Source organism: Chelonoidis abingdonii, chromosome 1 (assembly GCF_003597395.2).
Source record: "Chelonoidis abingdonii isolate Lonesome George chromosome 1, CheloAbing_2.0, whole genome shotgun sequence".
NCBI classification, from domain to species: domain Eukaryota; kingdom Metazoa; phylum Chordata; order Testudines; family Testudinidae; genus Chelonoidis; species Chelonoidis abingdonii.
Window position 1 is genome coordinate 303,340,378 of NC_133769.1, and position 21,281 is coordinate 303,361,658.

The 21,281-nt window shown below is 39.4% G+C and overlaps 1 protein-coding gene across 2 annotated transcripts in view; it reads right to left on the reverse strand.

The window, feature by feature from the left end:
• Positions 1-21,281, reverse strand: part of TDRD3 (tudor domain containing 3) — a 271,121-nt gene that overhangs the window by 48,610 nt on the left and 201,230 nt on the right. For both annotated transcript variants that reach the window (XM_032795824.2, XM_075061557.1), the window contains exons 11-12: positions 14,972-15,819; positions 12,784-12,909 (exon numbers count right to left, since the gene is read on the reverse strand). In XM_032795824.2, coding sequence (XP_032651715.1) covers positions 12,784-12,909; positions 14,972-15,819 — 974 coding nt within the window. The remainder of the gene's footprint in view (positions 1-12,783; positions 12,910-14,971; positions 15,820-21,281) is intronic.

Genomic DNA, 21,281 nt, shown 5'->3' on the forward strand with positions numbered 1-21,281 from the left:
CCCAACCCTACTTCCGATGCATCTGTCTGCAGGATAAATTCCTTGGTGAAATCAGGGGCTATCAGTACAGGGTTACTGAAGAGGGCAGTCCGTAGGTCTGTGAATGCTTCCTCTGCTGTGTCAGACCATCTCACCAGATCAGGTCCACGGGCTTTCACTAGGTCTGTCAGGGGGCTTGCCCTTGTGGCAAAGTGGGGGATAAATGGTCGGTAATACCCCACTACACTTAGGAATGCACGGACTTGTTTCTTGCGACGTGGTCGGGGCCAATTTTGGATGGCTTCCAACTTGTTCACTTGGGGTTTTACCAGACCTTTTCTCACAATGTAGCCAAGATATTTGGCCTCTCTAAACCCTACACTTGGTAGGGTTTGCTGTAAGGCCAGCTCGCCTGAAGGTATCAAGGATTGCCTCCACCTTCTCTAGGTGGGTTTTGCAGTCTGGGGTATGAATCACCACACCGTCCAAGTAGGCAGCAGCATAACTGTTACGCGGGCATAATGGCTTGTCCATGAGGCGCTGGAAAGTAGCTGGGGCCCCATGTAGTCCAAAAGGGAGGACAGTATATTGAAAAAGACCCTCTGGTGTAGAGAGCACAGTCTTTTCCTTTGTGTCTTCTGCAAGGGGAATCTGCCAATACCCCTTTGTCAAGTTTAGGGTAGTCAAGTACCGGGCATTCCCCAGACGGTCCACTAGCTCATCTATGCGACATATAGGGTACGTGTTGAACTGAGATACTTCGTTTAGTCGCCGGAAGTCATTGCAAAACTTTGTGGTGCCATCAGGTTTGGGCACCAGAATGATTGGGCTGGATCACTGACTGTGGGATTCTTCGATGATCCCCAACTCCAGCATTTTTTTACTTCTCTTTTATTTCCTCCCTTTTGGCTGCTGGCACCTGATAGGCCTCATTGTTATTCTGGCCCCAGGGTTCGTGACAATGTGGTGATGTGTCTCGGTTGTTCTACTCGGTTTTGCTGAGAACATATCTTGGTTCCGGAAGATCATCTCAAATACCTCACTCTTCTGGTCTGGTGTTAAATCGGAGATACTCTCACCTATTTGGAAGGCTTGTTTTCCTGGGTTAGGTCTTTTTGGACAGTTATGCATGCCTCCTGTGCATGCCACGGTTTCAGAAGGTTGATGTGATAAATCTGTCTTTGTTTTCAGCATCCTGGCTGCCGCACCTTGTAGGTTACTTCCCCCACGGGTTCAACCACCTCACAGGGCCCCTGCCATCAGGCCAGAAGCTTGCTTTCTGCTGTAGATACCAACACCATCACCCGATACCCTGGTTGGAACTGTCAGACTTTTGCCTGGCAATTGTAATGGGTTCTCTGGGCCTCCTGTGCCTTTTCCAAATGTTCCTGTAAATAGGGGTGATCCGGGCTATCCGGTCTCGCATCTGTATTAGATGTTCTGTTATATTTCTCCCCTCATTGGGTTCCTCTTCCCAAATCTCTTTGTCGATATCTAGTATGCCATGGGGGTGACGCCCGTATAATAACTCGAATGGGAAAAATCCAGTTGAGGCCTGAGGTACCTCCCAGATCGCGAACATAAGGTAGGGCAGTAGGGTGTCCCAATCCTTCCCTTCCCGACTTACCACCTTACTTATTACACTGCTCTACAGCCAAAATTCTTCTGAAATAAATGTAGTCAAACTTCACTAATTCTGGGTCACTGAGAAAGAAAACGATGCTTAAAATTATTGATTGACTCTAGTCTAGCTGTTGGGCTCCAGACTACAGCAGTGGAATCTCCTGGCAGGTGATGCTAGGGTTTCCATGTTCCGTGACTGTCAAAAGGATCTTGTCCCATTCTTCTTCATGGAAGGTGATCTTGTAGCCTGCAACAACATCGATGGTGTGATGGCAGCCCTCAACATCGTTCACGATCCAGAAGAGCGGAGACTGTTCACCCACTAGGTCCATGGCTATTCGCTCAAAGGGGACCTCTATGATGGGAAGGGGTACTAAAGGTGCCCTCAGGTGGGGACGGGGACTGTGCAGCTGACACTCCGGGCAGGACGCACAGTACCTCCGCACTTCTTCATGTACTCCTGGCCAGAAGAACCGTCGTAGGACTCGTGCCAGGGTCTTCTCTACCCCAAATGCCCCCAAAAAGATGACTATGAGCAAGACTTAATACAGCATTCTGGTGTTTTTGAGGTACTAGGATCTGCTGTACCTTCTGCCCCTGTACTGGTGCAACCCAGTATAAGAGATTCTTCTTCATTATGAAGTAGGGTCCTGGTCCCTGGGTTTTTCCCTTCCACGGGGACCCCATCTATTTCAGTCACCTCCTTCCTAATGTTGTCGTACCTTGGGTCTTCAGCCTGGTCCCATCCAAAATTTCCTCTCCCGGGGCTAATCTGCCCAAGATCTAGGGGCCCAGTCTCTGTTGCCTCTACTGGTTCAGAAGCATTAGGGTGGGGGTCAGACTCGGGTGCTTCTCCCTCCTGGGTGGCCTCCTTTTCAGCTGCTCGGGTCCGCCTACCTACGAGAGCGACCCTCTGGCTTTGAGTCAGTATTTGGGTTCCCAAGGCCTTAGCTGCCTCCTTTCCCCTTTTTGACTTTCTACCCTGTCTGGGAATGGAAAATAAATCTGGGGATATTTCAGAGAAGACTGGGGGTTGACAGTCTACTGTGGATGCCTCACTAACTTCAGGGTTCCCCTTTTCCTCCAATCCTCCTACTGGGAGTAAGTTTCCAAACCCTGGGAAGTCCCTCCTATGAGCACCGGGTATGGGAGTTTAGGGACTACACCTGCTGCTACCTCAGTAGTGTTCCCCTGAATCTCAATTTTACTGGATGGTGGGTAATAACCAACTGTCCCATGGACGCATGTTATCCCGTATGCTTAGCCCGCAGCAGCTGACTACACTTCACGAGCTTCCCCGAGACAAGCGTGATAGCACTCCCCAATCAACCAGTGCTGGTCTCTACCCCATTTAGCTTTACTGGTCTGGTGTACATATGTGGGGTTAGTGAGACCCCCACAAGGTGGATTAGGGAGCATGGGTCTGCCCAGTTCCCCAGGTTACACTGCATAGGCTCCTCAGCATTGGGACACTGTGCAGCTATATGTCCCCACTCCCTGCAGGCATAACATCTGTATGGAGCCCTAGGCATTCCCCGGTCTCTTGGTTTGGGCAATCTAACATCAGATCCTCTTCTCCCTCCAGTGCTCTGACTCTTTGTGGCCTCTGGTGGCCTTCAGCCCCTCTCTTTTTTTCCACCTGGCCCTCCTGGTGGCCCAGTCACCGAGCTCTAGGCTTGGTGCTGCTAGTTTAACCCGGGGTGCCTCTTCCTTAACTGGTCGGGTCAGCTCCCTCGCCGTCCTTCGCCTCTCTACCAGTGCAACAACCTCATCATAGGTGGAGGTTCGTTCTGGCTTACCCAGGCACGAAGGTCTGGCAGTAGTCCCCTCATGTATCGGTCGATGACCAGAACCTCTAGTATCTCTTCCGGACTCCGGGACTCCGTTCGCAACCACTTTCGTGCAAGATGGATGAGGTCATACAATTGGGACCGCGGGGTTTGTTTCCTGGTACCTCCACTCGTGATACTGCTGGGCCCGCACTGCAGTCGTTACCCCAGATCTGGCCAGGATCTCTGCTTTCAGCTGGGGGTAGTCTGCTGCAGCCTCTTCAGGCAGATCATAGTAGGCCTTCTGGGCCTCCCCACACAGGAATGGGGCAAGGATGCCAGACCACTGATCTCGAGGCCAGGCCTCCCGTAGGGCTGTCCTCTCAAAGGCCAGAAGGTATGCCTCTACATCATCCTCCCGCATCATTTTCTGCAGCCAATGGCTGGCCCATATGATCTGCGTCCCATCATGGCTGCGGTTCAGCTCTGTAAGGGTCTTTACCTGGTTTACCAGTTCCCGCAACATAGCTCGTCTTGAGAAGCCTGGTCCATCAGCAGGCGATTAGTCTCTTGCTGCAGCCGCACACTGCCTCCTGTTGGGCAGCTGCCTGGACACGGGTAGCCTCCTGCTGGCCGCCGTAGCTTGTATCAATGCCCGTACTAAGTCATCCATTGTGGTGAAAAAAAAAAAATCCCTCTACCTTTTTTTTTTTTAACACCCTCCTTCTTCTGCTGCGCTGTGCACACACCAGATCCCACTCCTGACACCAGTTGTGACAAAGTTCCTCCTCTACCTTGGTGGGTCCTGCGCTTATTGGCAGATTTTGCTCACCTCAGTGATCTTCCCCACAGTCTGGATCAACTCTCCTGTGTCTGATCAGGAGTTGGGAGGTTTGGGGGAACCCGGGCCCACCCTCTACTCCGGGTTCCAGCCCCAGGGCCCTGTGGATTGCAGCTGTCTATAGCGCCTCCTGTAACAGCTGCATGACAGCTACAACTCCCTGGGCTACTTCCCCATGGCCTTCCCCAAACACCTTCTTTATCCTCACCACAGGACCTTCCTCCTGGTGTCTGATAATGCTTGTAACTCCTTAGTCCTCCAGCAGTACACCCTCTCACTCTCAGCTCCTTGCGCCTCTTGCTCCCAGCTCCTCACGCTCCCAGCTCCTCACACGCACTTCCTCTCCTCTCGCTCCCCCATCCCTGACTGGAGTGAGCTCCTTTTTAAACCCAGGTGGCCTGATTAGCCTGCCTTGATTGGCTGCAGGTGTTCTAATCAGCCTGGTTGCCTTAATTGGTTCTAGCAGGTTCCTGAATACTCTAGTGCAACCCCTGCTCTGGTCACTCAGGGAACAGAAAACTACTCATCCAGTGACCAGTATATTTGTCCTCTATCAGACTCCTGTACCCCACTGGCCTGGGTCTGTCACAGCATGTAAATTTAAAGGAAACTTCAGTTTCTGCAAGGAGTTATATATTATAGTAGTTTGTTATATTGTGAAGACATTTGCATGAAGTACTCCAATCACGAAAATACTCAGGTCCTCTATGACAAAAATGGTTGTATAGCTAGGGCCTTGTCTACACAACTGCTTAAGTCGATGTCAGTTATGTCACTCAGGGGTATAAAAAACTCAATTAGCTGAGCAACATTACTTACGTTGACTTAATGTGTTGTCTACACCATGCTATGTTGGTGGGAGATGCTCTCCCATTGACATAGCTTCTGCCTCTTGTTGAGGTGGATTGATTATGTCGATGGGAAAATGCTCTTCTGATAGACTTATTGCGTCTTCAGCAGACCTGCTAAATCAATGCCGCTGCATTGATTGCATCGGTGCTGATTTAGCACAGCAGTGAAGACAAACTCTTAGATGTGCCATAACAGTAGTGAGGTATTTAACCAGAAGGGTAATATTTTGACTTTTAGAGTCCGATTGAGATTGCACTTAACTCAGTGGTTCTCTTTAAATTTTATTTTTTCTGAATTACCTATGCAAATTCCCTAAAGAGATAAGGAAATAATTATCTGTCAAATTGTAAATTGGTTTAAATCACTTGTTCAACAATGAACATAGTTATTTGTTCCATTTCTTTTTTCGTTTCTTAGTTGTCTTAGATCTACACAAGGGATTTTGTTCTGTATTTGAACAGCAGCTAGCACAATGGTGTGCTGGTCCATGACTAGGGAAATGGGCTCTCTGGTAATACATAATAATAATAGTACATATAATATAAAATGCATTGATGGAGATTATCTAAGAACCTATTTACAAGACTTCAGTTTACAGGGGTGTCAATCTGGCACTTTTTAAGACCTACCGATTTATTTACAGACTTTGACATTTAAAAGGCAAACGTTTGCCAACAGTCAGTCACTCCACAAGAGTATCTGAGATACCACAAGCCAAATCTTATTCCTGAATATTAGGAAATACTGTGATATCTCCAATGCCAAAATGTGATAAATACTGTCAATTGTTAACTTTTTAATACCAACTACTGTATTTTTACTTTTTTTTGGTAAACAAAGAACATCCTAGATTATATAACTACACAAATAAAACTCAGTATAAAGACAAAGGAAGATTTTTCCAGTAATTGCAGTTTATTAAAAAGCTTCAGAATTTCTCATATTGAAACTATGTTTTGATTAACTTTATTAACTTTAGTACTGGCCACAAGGGAAAAGACACTAAGTTAGTTTGTGTAACACCTAACTGGGTCTCAAAACTATAAGAAAATATAGTTGTGCTAAATATTTTGGCAACTGAAATGCAAAAACCATTTTTTAATTGTTTGATATAATCTGATCTAAATTTTACAATTCTCTCCACATTCACTCACCTCAAAACTTGAGGTTAAAAATGAAAATTGGCCTCTCCCATCTCAGCTCCCTTGTTAATGCTACTTGTCTCTCATCAACAAAAAGAGATACTACCTCACCCACCTTGTATCTCTAATATTCTGGGACTGACATAACAACACTGCATACTTGGGAAGAACACACATGCAAAATTAGCCATATGTATTCATCGCATTATGCAACACAACAGACCAGAGCCAGAAGAAGAATTAAGTGAAGGGGTTAGCTGTTCCCTAAATTTGCCTAACAGCATGCTTAAATATGGCAATTTTTATAGTGTAAACATTACTTTTGTGTAAGGCTCAAATAGATAAATAACTCTCCAATACAAGTTTTGAAAATATGGGTATACCATTTTCACAGGATACAAAAGCAGATTAATTTGCAGGAAATATTATAGATCTCATAAGTTTCCTGAGTAGCACTGATTGTTAAACTATCACTATTCTCCTATAGCTGTAAACAGAAATGTCCAAACTCAGAAGCCTACTACCAGTTAACTCTCCAAACTGTAAATGCCTCTCCAAACATGTTATGATCTGAGAGACCTGAAAGATGTATTTTTTTGAGGAAGTGGAAGGTGGAAAAATAGTCCCTTTTAAAATTAAAAAAATTTAAGGACTGAACCAAAAAATTATTCCGTCCTCAACATGAGAAAATCATCTTACTGGATACCTAAACTGTTGACTTTGATTAGTTTCAGTTAAATAATATCTGAAAGGTTAAAAGAGTGGGAGTTTATCCTTTAGCTGGTTAAGGTGTTTAACACTTCTGAGCAACCACAAAATGGGGAAAGGGATGTGATCTGTAGTAACAAGTAGTGATATTACACAGTTTGGATGAATGAGAAATGCCTGAGTGTAAAATTGGGAAATCACCTACAATGGTCTGCTTGACAAGCATTTGCCAACCTTGAGTCAGAGAGAAACATGTAGAATTGTATAGCCTACATGTACCAAGATGAGAAATTTTCACTGACTATGAATCCAGGTGAACCTCAAGAGCTGCTTTCCATACCGCTTCAGTCTGTGGTATGGTATGGTATGTCTACACGGCAACTGAGAGTGTGCTTCCCAGTGTGGGTAGATAAACACACACTAGTTCTTTTTAAGATAGCACACTAAAAATAGCAGTGTAGCCATCTCTTGGTTACACTGCATACAAGCCTAGTCCAAGCCATCTCTTGGTTACACTGCTATTTTTTAAGCATACTAATGCAAGCAGAGCTAGCACATATGTCTACCTCAGCTGGAAAGCATGCTCCCAGCTTTCATGTAGATATACCCTAAGTCATGTCTGTTAGAAAATAATGGAGGAAAGGAAAACACACTCTCAGAAGTATAGGAAACCACTCAAAGGAGAGGACTTCTTATGTAAAAGGAACAGATGACCAACACATGAATGACGTCCTTTGGAAGAAGTAACTGGCATCGAAGACTTCTTGTTGTTTTCTTTCGGTCAAACAGTTCCCTCACAAGGGGAAAAGAATTAAGAAACTCAGAGACCCACAGCAAAGTCTTGTTTTAGTTTAACTGAGGTGAGAAAGGAAACTAAACCATCAGAATGGGAAAATGGGATTTTGAAGGCACATATCCACAAAAACCCAAACCTAGAGTTTTCATGGGAGTAGAGAGACCATGACCATGAGACCCTTTATGGGAGACAGAGCCTGCACCGGTAGCCCTCCAGATGAAAACGATGTGAGAGTGCTGGGGGAGGTGTGTGTGTGTGGGGGGGGGGGGTAGTAAGAAATCCTGCATAAGGGAATCCTCAGTCATTCATTCAACACATAGTGAATCCAACTATCAACCTGGAGGTTTTCCTAATGGTGAAAGAGCAAAAGAGCCAAAGTTCTTGAAGCCCATCTGAAGCAGATATAAAAAAAAGAATTTTGCATTTCTAATGGATGCAGCTAGACCTGGGTAGTTCTCCTAAGGCAATCTTGGAATTATTATATTATATTGTTAGGGGTTCTCAAACTTTTTTTTGCTGGGAACCTCTTTGAAAATATTTCAGACTGTGAAGACCCACCTCCATATCTTGCCACCCTTACTTCTGCACTGCTGCTGGCGGCAGCTCTGCCTTCAGAGCTGGGCACCTGGCCAGCAGCCATCACTCTCATGACTCCCCTATAACATTCTGTGACTCTCTTTTGGGTCGAGACCACCAGTCTGAAAAACACTATGTTAGAAGAACCTCACTTGGCTGTCTCATTTTTAGGAGGCTAGACAAACAAGGTGATAAGCAAGAAGTCATCAGTAGTTAGATAAAAGAATAACAATAAAGTTGTCTCAGTCATTCATTTTGCCTGCCTAAATATTCATAACAGGCAGGCTTGCTGTCTAAATGTAAGCTATGAAAGCAGTGTGGTGTGATGCTAAGGTATTAGATACATTAGCACACAAAGAGAAAACCAGATCCTTCAAGGAATCCCATAGTTGCTATAAATCAAGATCTTGGGAGAGGGAGAGGAGAGGGGGGTGTCAGAGAAGATGTTGAGTTGCCCTGATTCCCAGAAAGACTGATTTTCAGAGCCTGCAGCTTAAGTTTTCTCCAGCCAAGACAGAACTGCATGATTGAGTATAGGTAGAAGAGGCAGCTGAGAGCCCTGAACGGTGCATTACTCTAACCAAGGAATGTTGCTAGAGAAGGGCCCTAAGTTTTTGGTTTGTTTTTTTACTTACCCAGCACTAGAAACTGTTGTGGGAGAGGGCCAAAGATACAGCCTGCTTTAAGAAAGGGTCAGAACTTTTAAAGTGCCCACAGGTCTGTGAGGAAGGAGACAGAAAGCTAGAAGCAAGACCACCTGGAATTAAGATTGCTGCCCTGCCCAAAAAAAGTACTTATGCTAGCAAGAATAATGCAGCTGGAGCCTTAGATTCCTTTCTCTTTTCCTTTCCCTTCTGCAAGCTCCCCATATTGGATAGAACAAAACATGAAATTACGTGATGAATGGATTCCATGCCTCACAAGCAACAGAGTGTGTAGAAAGCATCATTATACTTATCTGGATTGACAGTTCTTTACCTCCTTGCTTCATGGTGAGGAGACACATACTGCTCTCCATACAGAATTGTACAGTGGGATTCAGGAAGAAGACACTAACAACAAACAAACTATAGACTTTATTTTATAATCACTGTTATTTAAGGAAAGAGGCATGTAGAAAAAAGTTTCCGTGAACCTAATCCTAGTTGGACTCTAGAAGGACCAGAATGAGATTGCCATATGTGGAGGTAGGAGAAGACACACTGTTGCCTTTCTTTACATTACAGAAAAAAAGCAGTTATAACCACAAGCTAAAACTCTACTTGTAGAGTCAGGAGCAAACCCTACCAGATTATTACCTAGGGATGAGAGGAAGGAAAAGGAGAACATAAATAAATGATCTTCATAGTGAAGTGACCAAGTAAACATGCTAGAAAGAAAACCACTAGTAATTAATAAGAAAAAATAATCCTAAAACTTAGAGGAAAAAATTAACACTTTAGGTTTAAAGTATTATCTTCACTTTATTTTATTTTTCCACACAACAGACTATTAATTTAGTCATGAAGCCCCTTAACATTTCATGCTTTTCAGTTTGCTAGTATAACTTTACATCTTTTAATAGAAAAACAAGCAATTGTTATTTCTACAAAGGCTTTTTTTGGTGTGTTTTTTGTCAGGAATATAACATTTGCATTAAGTGATCACTGCTACATTTAGAGAAACACCAGGGTACATTTTCAAAACCTTGTATAGGGGATGAACACTAAGAGAATTCTTAAATAACGTAAAGTAAAATATAATTTTTTTTATTAAAAACAGTCAGATTGAAGGGTTTTTATACATATATTACAAGAACTAAGCAAAACTATAAAGATTTATTATTTTTGCATGACAAATACAATGATAGTTGTTAATGGGGTCTTTAAAAAACATTCAGTAGCCCTTTTATTTACCTTGTGTAACCTATCAGAGTTAGATATGCAATATTTGGTATACTAATGCCAATAGTTTGATTGCAATCAGTATGTTAGCCATCAGAGAGGTTTTTTAAAAGACACATACCAGGATCCAAAGAAAACGAAATAATGGAAGAATGCTACAACAGGGCTATCACTCTGCAGCAATAGATTTCCACATGTAATGTATAGCTCTAGGAACCTTCAGATCATCTTCCATTAACTTCCTCAGATGAGGCGGAAATTAAAGAGGATCCCAGAAATATCAGGCAGATGGGATCTAGTCTACATCCCAGCAAAGAGAGAAGACTCTTTTACCAAAGCAGTCCAGTCCTAAATCTATACTGCCAATGAAAAATCTTTTTCTTATTGATAACACCAAGAATCACCACACTTCTACAATAAGCAGTTTGATAGTTATGCTAATGGAGAAAGCAGGGTATCAGCAGTATCTCAGCAACTTTTGGGTGGTCATACAGGAAATCAGCCAAAAGAAACAGAACACAGTGGTTAAACTGGATTTTCATATGCCTTAAGTTCACTGGTTCCTACTTTGCTGCTGACTGACATAACATTTTTGCATCCTCCTCCTGCAAATAAGTACTTTTTCTATTTCGATGTATGTTGAGAAATTTTGGGTGTGATTCAGTTTCTAAGCATCAAAAAAGTGTTTTGGAAAAAACAGTGACAAGGAATCTGAAAAAACAGATAGAATATGTCTTGTGGTCTTATTGTAGCATAGACTATAGAATTACATCATTAAAGCTCCTCCTATCAGCATTGACTCTTGCTTCAAAGGATGCTTTTAAACACAATATGGGGAATCAAGCAGTATTACAGAACCAGAGTTGAAGTATGGCACAAAGAAGATGCCTGTATGTAACACATAACAGCACACCTTCAATACAGATTATCAAGGACCAGTATTACGTGGAAAGACTAGCGTAAAAAACAGAGAATCCCTGTAAAGGATGGAACGCAGCCACTCTAGTTGACAATAGAAAATGGTTGAAGAAAAGGAATCCTTGTAGTCAATTTGGAGAAGGCAATACGCTGGATCATATAAACCAAGTCTCAGATCTTATGCTGAACCACAAGGCATTAGAACTTTACTTTGCATTGCCGTAAATGTTGCCTAAGTCACTCTTACATTGGTTAATGTGTGAAACCTGAGAGAGAGAGAAATCACAAAAAAACAACATAAGACATCTACTAGCATTACAACAAGATTCCAGTAAGTGCTGAGAAGCTGAAGAGGCATGTATTTAAAATGAGAATTAGATCTAGCAACAGGACACAAAAGTAAAGCACAAAGTGCAAATAGCTTTCTTGTGCAAGAAACTCAGAGCTGCAAGGATATCTGAGCAGCAAGACAGTGAAATCTCAGGGATTCTCCATAAGCACTTTGAGACCAACTATCAGCTTGTGGTGATACTCAGAGAAAAGATGGGAGATGGAATGAGGTACTTATAAGTGAAAGATTTTGAAATGTCAAGAGTTGTGAAATAATTGTGTCCCAGTGGCGGTAAGTAGCAGTCCGACCAGTGGAAATAAGATATTGAGACTTCATAGGAATATTAATGTAGAAACTAGAAAAAGTTTCATATTCCTGTAGAGTTGCCAAACAAAACAAAAACAAAAAACTCCACAAGGGAGGTCCACAGAAGGAGAGGTAACAACTCACAGTGAAAGACAGCTGGCAGTGAACACTGGGTGACTGTTCTGTCTCCAGGATACTAACATGAAGTGTCTAGGAAGTAAGGACCATTAAAAACTAACGAGAGTTAGGATCTCCTGTGGTGACAGACACCCCCAATAATAAGAAAAGAAATCAGTTACATAGGTAGTGAAGAATAACTTTTGTACATCTATTCAGAGAATAAATAAGAACCTCAGTACAAATGACTCTTTACTCCTTTTTTCTCTCTCTCCTTTTTTTTAACCTAAATGTAGCATTGTATATTTCCCAAAGCCTTGCACAAATTAGATGCCATAAGGCCAATACGTTCTAAGCAAATCTCTGTAATCACAGTTTTGGCATGATATTTGGCAAAGAAGAAATAAGTGAAACAAAAAACAAAAAAGAAAAATCATGATACAACAAATCTGCACTTTTTTACCTATACATATACACATAATAAAAACGTTTGGAATATATTTGTATATTTGAAAGGCTCTTTTCCTAATCTTTACATGTAATAAAACACAATAGCCATGTTAGTGAATCAGAAATCTTATTTTGACAATCACTTGGTATTCCATATATAGAGTAAACACAAACTTGAGAGAGAATAAAATATACATAAAATGCCTATTTTGCATATACAAATCACTGTTTCTCTAACAAGTAAATAATGTTATTCATTTTCAAAACAATACAATTTAATTTTATTATACATGACAAATAATACCACAGGATTCTTTTCTATTATCTAGGGGTGTTTATTTAAATAACTAAGGCAGATCTATTCAGTTTTGAAGTATTTTTCCACACAGTGCTTTTACATTTACACCCTTTGCAGGACTCATCTGTCTAAAGCTACATATTTTACACAAATAATGTAGCTTATATCTTTGTATACAATTTGTTATCACATACCCATGCCTCTGCGTGAATGGGCCTGATGTTGCTTAGTAGCACCTCTTCATAGTTTCCATAATCACAGAATTTAACAACTGCAGTTGTTCCAGAAGAATGAAGAGCTTCAATTTCTGCCCGGTAAAACTTAAAGAGAAATTTCAAAAGGTCATAAAACACTGGATTAAATATTGCAAGAAAAATCAATAACATTTTAAAAGATTCTATTTTAAACAATGTATTAAATTTTTCAAAATATGTTTGTACCAAATATGTATATATTAGAAACTCATGTCAGTTTAAAACCAAATGCAAATTTACATGTCCATTATTACCTGGACATTTTTACACAATGGAAAAAAAGATAGTGAGTGAACAGTGCTAAGGTTTAGCAATTCATTTGGAAGTTTTACTCAGAACACAGTCAGGTTATTACAAAAAATGTGAGAGCATTTCTAGACCTAAGTGATTTAAGATTTAAAATTTAAAATGCAGAGACAGAAAAGTGGCATCAAGATGATAACTATTTTACTCTTCTAGAAGGATTTATAGAGGGAGAGTAGGGATTCACTTTTCTAACTCTAACAAAGCAAGAAGTTTGGACAAATATGCTTTTATTTCATCTATGAAAGGATCTTAAAGGGGATTAAGAGCAGCGGTGAGCCAAACTAACCTCAGCCTTCTCCCAAACAGAACTAAGATGAAATACATTCAAATTAGTTCACTTAAATTAATCCTCCCTATCAAGCGTCTATCTTCAGATAAACTCCAGACTGAAACAAATCTTTGGAGGATATCCTATAACTCTTTATAGAGTTGAACATGTAGAAATCATTGTTTTCTATAGTAATTACAATCACCACAGCACTTGACTACCTGGCTACAGGATCTTTCCAAACAACTACTGGAGACAGCACAGGCACACACCAGTCCAGAACTATCTGCTGCATCAATACATTTCTTGTAGCTAATTTTCACCAAGATACACTACATCAGTAACAAGCAATGAATTAACATTCTTGCTTAAGTACATTTTGCGAGTTCCTGACTATCCACAACCCAGCAATTCAAGCATCACACAATGATTAAATTATTTTTCTCAAAAAATTCCATCCATAATCAGTGTACATGATGCATATGTACCAGTTCCAAATATGCACACGTATTTGAAACATGCAACCCCCTATATTAACCTGTCTTCATGACTGAAAACATTTGTGTCATCTGTCCATTTGTCTTGAGTCATATAAGCCAAAGAGGCGGATTAAAAACAAAAAACCTTAGTTGCTCCTTTATTTAAAAGGAAAAAATTCACATTGTAAAGGTTTCCAAAACTGCCCTGGCCACTCCCCACTCTGAACATTTATACAGCAGAATGACTGCTTTAAAATATTAAAATAATACAAATCACAACTGATAAAAAAATTAGACACATGAAATCATTAGAAATATTAGCTGTTAGATGAACAATGAAAAAAAACACATTAAAAAACACATACAAAAATGTTGTTATTCTTTTCAGATTATCCAAAAACTTGGGGGAGAGAGCGATTAAAAAAACAAAAAAAATGGATGGCAATAGCTCTTGAGATTAACAACTGGGGAAAGAATAGTAAAATGGCTGTAACAATGAGAAAAGAAAAGAAAATTTCTTCTCATAATAATAATTAGTAGGCATTGGAAAAGTTAAAAAGTTCAAATGAAACAAGGGAATATTTATACTTTTAAAATCAAGACAACAAAATTGTTGGCTTTTTAACATGGACACAAATAATTAACCCATTCAAGAAATATTTCAGTCAATAAACAATCTCCTGATCATGTAAAAAAGTCAAACAGTAGGGAGAATCTTCATAAAGTTTTCCACCCCAAGATGATGGGCATCATGGGAGGTGCACCCTTTCCCCTGATCAATGTGATCGTCACCTATATCAAGAAGGGCTGCAGGCTGCTGCTCCTAGTACCAAAAATGTCATCTGATGACCATAAAGATCAATCTGGACAGCAAGGAATTCAGTTTCCCTTCCCCGAGACTTAGTACGCCATGTACCTTGAGTGTACAGCCCTAGGTAACAAGATACTTGCTCAAGTAAGAAATTACACACACACACACAAAATCTCTCTCTCTTTGTGGCAGCACATCAAAGCCATCATCCCTTTTGTTTTTAAAGATATAATTTACAGTATTTCCTACTTGACTGGCGCATACCTTGTTGTCTTCCCAATAAAGAGCAAAACATTCATCCCTTGGCCTCCAGCTTTTACCATACTCCACAGGAATAGATGGTTCCAATATTTTTTCTGGTTTGATGGGCCCAGATCTCCTTTTTGGACCAGCGTTATAATACAACATTTTGTCTTCAAATGACGGAGCAACATTGAGTCCTGGTGATTTAATAGGTCCTACTCGTCTTCCTTTCTGTGGATATTCAGTATCTCCATTTGATAAAGCATTAAAATTATCAGTTCTAATAGGATTCTGGTAGTCACTATTCATATCGAAGTGTTGCTCATTTTTTAAACTGAAAGTTTCATTACTTATTGTTCGTGTTTTCCTGTCATAAAAATTGTCAGGATTATGTATTTGGTTTTCCTTTTTTCCTCGTTTCTGATTATCATCATCTATGGTATTTTGAACACTGGAATTCTCTCTCAATTCCATGAATGCAGCCCCTTTTCCAGGTCTATTTTGCATAGCATTATCCCTCTTTTTAAAAGAAACATCACTCTGGTGAGTGGCTGAGGGATAACCAATATTCTTTAGCCTATCGTTCCTTGGATAAGGTCTATCACACTTATTTTTATCCTCAGTCCATTGCTCTGGTCCTAAAGAGCTGTGTTTTTCAGGACCTCTGTTTCTTGATGAGCCACTACCTTCCAAAATCTGTCTTGAATTCTGAATGTCCCTTTGAAAACGAGGGGGTTTCTCATTTCTTGGCTGTCTAGTATCATTTCGAGGAAGATGTCTGGGATGGTTGTAATCTTTTATGCCATTCTGCTCTATATTGAGCACTCTGTGTTGTACTTGATGCTGTGGATGAGACTGTGACTTTGGTTCTACAAAGAAAAAGAACAGAGTGTTTCAATTACTGGTACAATTAATTTGTGGCACAAACAATTTACTTCACATACAAAGAATGAGTTTTAAGAAATAACATGTTAGACACGAAAGATACAACAGTTCTATAATTAGTTTAGAAAAACAAGTGGCGTTCACCCACGTGGTGTGGCAGTGGAATAGTACACCACGTTTAACAGGGACAGAACTAGTTTGAACTTGAGATTATCATTCCCAAAGCCAGTGGGAAATATGTACCATACTCTGTGGTACTTCCATCAAAACACCTACTCACATGAAAGTGTGAGTAAGAGATCTGCAGGAAGCTACTTATTTTTCCCCAAAGGCAACTTGCTTGAACAACTGCCACTGTAAGGAGGGGAGGAAATAAAGATTCCAGTGTGGAGAAAAGGAAGGGGGCAACTCAAAGAAAAAAAAAGATTTCTAATTTAAATTAAGGCTTCCAAATTCAGAGCAAGATGTAGACGATCTCAGACATACTCTAGATAAAACAAGGTGAGTTTGAGAACATAAGAATGGCCATGCTGGGTCAGATCAAAAGTCCATCTAGCACAGTATACTGTCTTCCGACAGTGGCCACTGCCAAGTGCCCCAGAAGGAATGAACAGAACAGGTATTCATCAAGTGATCCATCCCCTGTCACTCATTCCCAGCTTCCGGCAAACAGAAGCTAGGGACACCATCTTCTCTTAACCACTTCTCTTTGGCAGTAAATGGGCCTACAGGTACATTATATGAAAAATGGATAGTAGCTAAACCTTTAAATGAGACATACCAGAGAGACCTTCTTATGAAAAAGTCAGTGAGCTAATAAGAAAGTTTACAAGCCTCAGAGACTACGAGGTAATACTAAAGCTTTTGTCTGCATATGCCATCATTTCAATATTTAATCTTGTCTGTTCGCTGTTCACAAACATGGCAGGAAAATTCCAACAAGACAGCAATACCATTCCTGGGTCACTTTTGCTGGAAAACATTTGAAAATAAGATGCATTTTGTGCTTTCAGTATGTTTTTAATAGTGATCTTTCATGTTGGCTTTACATTTGCATAAATATTCCTAAATGTTATTCCAATATTACATAGAACAGAATAAATTGGGAAATAGCAATGACATTACGTGAGAAAAATATTTATAACAGACACGTACAAATAAGGAAAGAGCCATACAAATAAAAAAAAAAAAGTAAAATGACATTATCAGAGAAGTGCCAAAATTGACCTTTAGTCAGCAAGAGAAGTAAGCATGTCAATGACCCCACTAACTTCAGAGGGATTACTCATGTGTTTAAAGTTAACACATGCTTATTACCTTGCTGAATCAAGTCTATACCAAGTACTAGCAGGTAATAGTTGAGAATTATAATTGTAAGTCAAATTACACAGAACACTACAAAAAAACATTGTGTAAGTAAATGTATTATCCTTCAGGGTAACCTGTTTTTTTACTGGCCAATTATTTAGTGATATTAATCACAATTCACTGCACATGTCCCTGCAGAAAATGATCAAAAGGAGCAAACTGAGTATAAAAATTTGGAACCACTGCTTATGTTATTTTATAGTCAGATGTACGTCACTTAGTCCAATAAAACTATTTACGAAAAACAGGACTTGGACTGAGAATTGGGTTCTTGAAAACCACTAATGTCAATGTTTTTACTTAGTCTTATGAAAAGAGTATAAAGCATTTTTATTAGCATAACTTTTTAGCAAGTTTTAAGACCATTCTTCCTTCTCAAGTAGTCTTTTCAAGTTTAATAGAGCTATTCACACTGTTTATTTTGAGATATAGCAGTACAGAATAATTGTAAAATGTAAAGCCAAATTCTGTCCTCAATATACTCATTTGCAACCCTCCCAAAGTTAACGGGAGTTGCAGCTGTGTATTTCAAATCAGAATTCGGTCGCAAGTTAACACATTGTACCATGACAGGTTTCAGAGTAGTCAGTGGAACCTGGTGCCTATGCTGAGCTCTGAGACCCTCCCACCTTGCAGGGTTCTAGAGCTGAGGTTGCAGCCCAAGCCAGGATGTCTACAGTGGAGTTTAACCTCCAGTCTGAGTCAGCGGACACACGCAAGCCCTGAGTGTCTAACTGCAGTGTAGACATACTCAAGGGGTCCAGAATACCTGCAATTCCTTTGGGGGTTATCAAGGACTATATGTGGGGTACATTGATTTAAATCAAGGCTATTTAAATCAGTGATTTAAATCACCAAGTGGAAAGCCTAAATTTAAATAATTAATTGTAATCAACTTTTCCATTTGTACTTCAGTTATTCTCTAAAGACAGGTGCATTCTCACTGGCTGATATAATCATTAAACATGTTGATTTGTAACTAAACAGAGCATTTGCACTAGATTTGATGCATCTTTTTGCTACCTAGGAGGGTACACTAGAATGATGTACATTTATTTAATCAATTACGTAGCTTAATATTTTCAGGTTCTTATTAACTGTATATTTTTAGTATGAACTTCTGTTGGTGAAAGAGACAAACTTTTGAACTACACAGAGTTCTTCTTCAGGTCCGTGTAGCTCGAAAGCTTGTCTCTTTTGCCAAGAGAAGTTGGTCCAATAAAATATATCATCTCACCCATCTAGTCTCTCTTATATCCTCGGACTACAACAACACTGCAAACATTTTTAGTATGTTAGAAAATGCTGAATGATACATTCCTTATTTACCAGATAATTAAGGTTTTGCACATGATTTGTATTAAGCTTCATTAGAACGGTAACTGGAATTTAATTAAACACACAAAGCAGCATATAAGATTTATTTGTATGAAACAAAACCATCTCAAAAGGTTTTGGATACAAAAACTTCTTTATCAAAACATATTTCACAATTACAACTAAATGATTATTAAATGAGGGATTAATTATAGTCAGTGAATTAAACTAATTATTTCAGGTCAGCCTGGGAAAGTTTTCAAATATGCCTAACTGAAAGTGACTGGAGCTTAAGTTACTAGTCATGTGTAAATCTCTTGAAAATGAGACAGCCTTCTAAATTATTTAGGCTGACCTACTGTGTCATATTTATAAAACTTGACCTGAAAAGTCAGATGTTTCCCCCCGATTCTCTATTTATATACAAAAGCAGCCATTAATTCAAAGTTTTTGCCACAGGTTTATGGAGTCAGTTTATTTACATATTTTAAGAGATTATAAGTAGTTTAGGCCTTAACATATTGTGACATTGTCTAATTAAAATATAACCATTCAAATCATTGTTGCTATTACTGTTATATAACTGCAATGAATCTTATACAAAGTGTAACACATGGCCAGAAAGGGTTAAGCATCCTGCAGACTAAACGACCCAAAGCCAACCATTACAGACATGTCAGAAAGTATGTGAATAGTAATTAGGGCCATTCTCTGCTAGACAGGCTAGAACTTCCTGTATATTAAATTGAGATTTCGTTTTAAAAAGTTTTATTTTTTTTTAAAAAACCCTCACATTATAATTTAAACAATAAAATAAAAAAATTCAATTAAAATGAAAAAAAAATCCTTTTTTGTTTGTTTGTGAAAACAATCATTGATTTTTATCCACCCTGGTATAATGATAGTCATTTTTCATATTCCACAAATGAAAACATTATATTTACAATTCATTTTGATGTGAAAAGTAATATTACTTAGTGTATAATCTGTCACTCAAAGTAAATGATAGATTAAACTACATCTTGATATAAGAAGTTTTTCAAGAGCATTTGGAGTGCATATTGGTAACACAATTTCCCTGATTTGAGGACACTTCCTAGTTAAACTGATGACAGTCAACTATTAAACAGACTGGTTTGCCTTGAGGAATACCAGAGGCATATATTCAACTCCTCTATCTGTTTTAGCGATGGGCAGAAATTCTATAATGGTGAATTTTCAAAATAATTTTTGAAGAAGTCATTCTGAAAAAGAAGACTTAATTTATTCTATAGTCTGTTCATTTCTTACATAACAGTACCTGATGTAATTACTATACATTTAATGTTTTAAATTCATAAAATAGGTGCTTTTGAGTTTACTTGCTGTGGGTTTAAATTTGTAAGTATCTGGAAACACTGTTGTTGTTTTGTCATTTTCTGAAAAATTTCTGCCAATTATGAAATTATTTTGGTGGGGGTTGCAGTTTAAGGCCACAAGCAAGCAAGGCACTTAAGTATATACTAACAAATATAGAAGGCTTATTACCCAAGTAAGAAATGTACAATAAAGAATCAGTAGCATGCCACATGCTAGATTTGAATAATGCAATTCCGCTACAAAGCCATCATATAACTTCACATAATTAACAATCCCTGAACACAAAGTAACCAGCAGCAAAACAGCTGGGATGTTGCAGGGCATGGGCATGGTGTAAGTATCTCATACATAGATCTACTCTGTAACTTCCTACACTACATTTGGATCTTGGTAACCCCTTGCTTTCATTTGAAGGGATTCACATTTTTAAGAGGGCCAAAAATTTGAGAGCAAGTGAAAAAAACCAGACATGTCCATTTAATAGATGACCGAGATGCATGATGCAGCATCAGATATAACAGATATATGTGAACATAAACACACAAATGTAATCACAAAAATTATTTCAGGATAATATTATAAAACTCCATAAATATTAAGCACATAGTTCTGGATGTCATGTAATAAAAAATTACACTTTGGGCCTATATTTAAAAGGAGTATAATCTGTGTCTTTTTCCAGTCATCTGAATAAGTCCCACATCTAAATATACTGTGTAATTGTCATAAACAGATAGTTACGGGTTAATGTCTCTTTTACCTGTAAAGGGTTAAGAAGATCAGTAAACCTGGCTGACACCTGACCAGAGGACCAATAAGGGGATAAGATACTTTCAAATCTTGGTGGGGAGAAGTCTTTTGTTTGTGCTCTTTGTTTCGGGGGTTCATTCACTCTTGGGACTAAGAGGGACCAGATGTCAATCCAGGCTCTCCAAATCTTTCTAAATCACTCTCATGTTTCAAACTTGTAAGTAACAGCCAGGCAAGGCGTGTTAGTCTTATTTTAATTTTCTCAACTTGTAAATGTTCCTTTTTGCTGAGAGAATTTTACCTCTGTCTGCTGTAACTTTGAACCTAAAGCTAGAGGGGGTTCCTCTGGGCTATATAAATCTGATTACCCTGTAAAGTATTTTCCATCCTAATTTTACAGAGATGATTTTCACTTTTCTTTCTTTACTTAAAAGCTTTCTTTTTAAGAACCTGATTGATTTTTCCTTGTTTTAAGATCCAAGGGGATTGGTGGGGGGAAAGGAGGGGAGATGGTTAATTTCTCCTTATTTTAAGATCCAAGGGATTTGGATCTGTGTTCACCAGGGAATTGGTGAAGTCCCTCAAGGCAACCCAGCTAGGGGAAAGTTTTTGGGGGACAGAGAGTGCTCCAGACACTGAAATTCTGAATGGT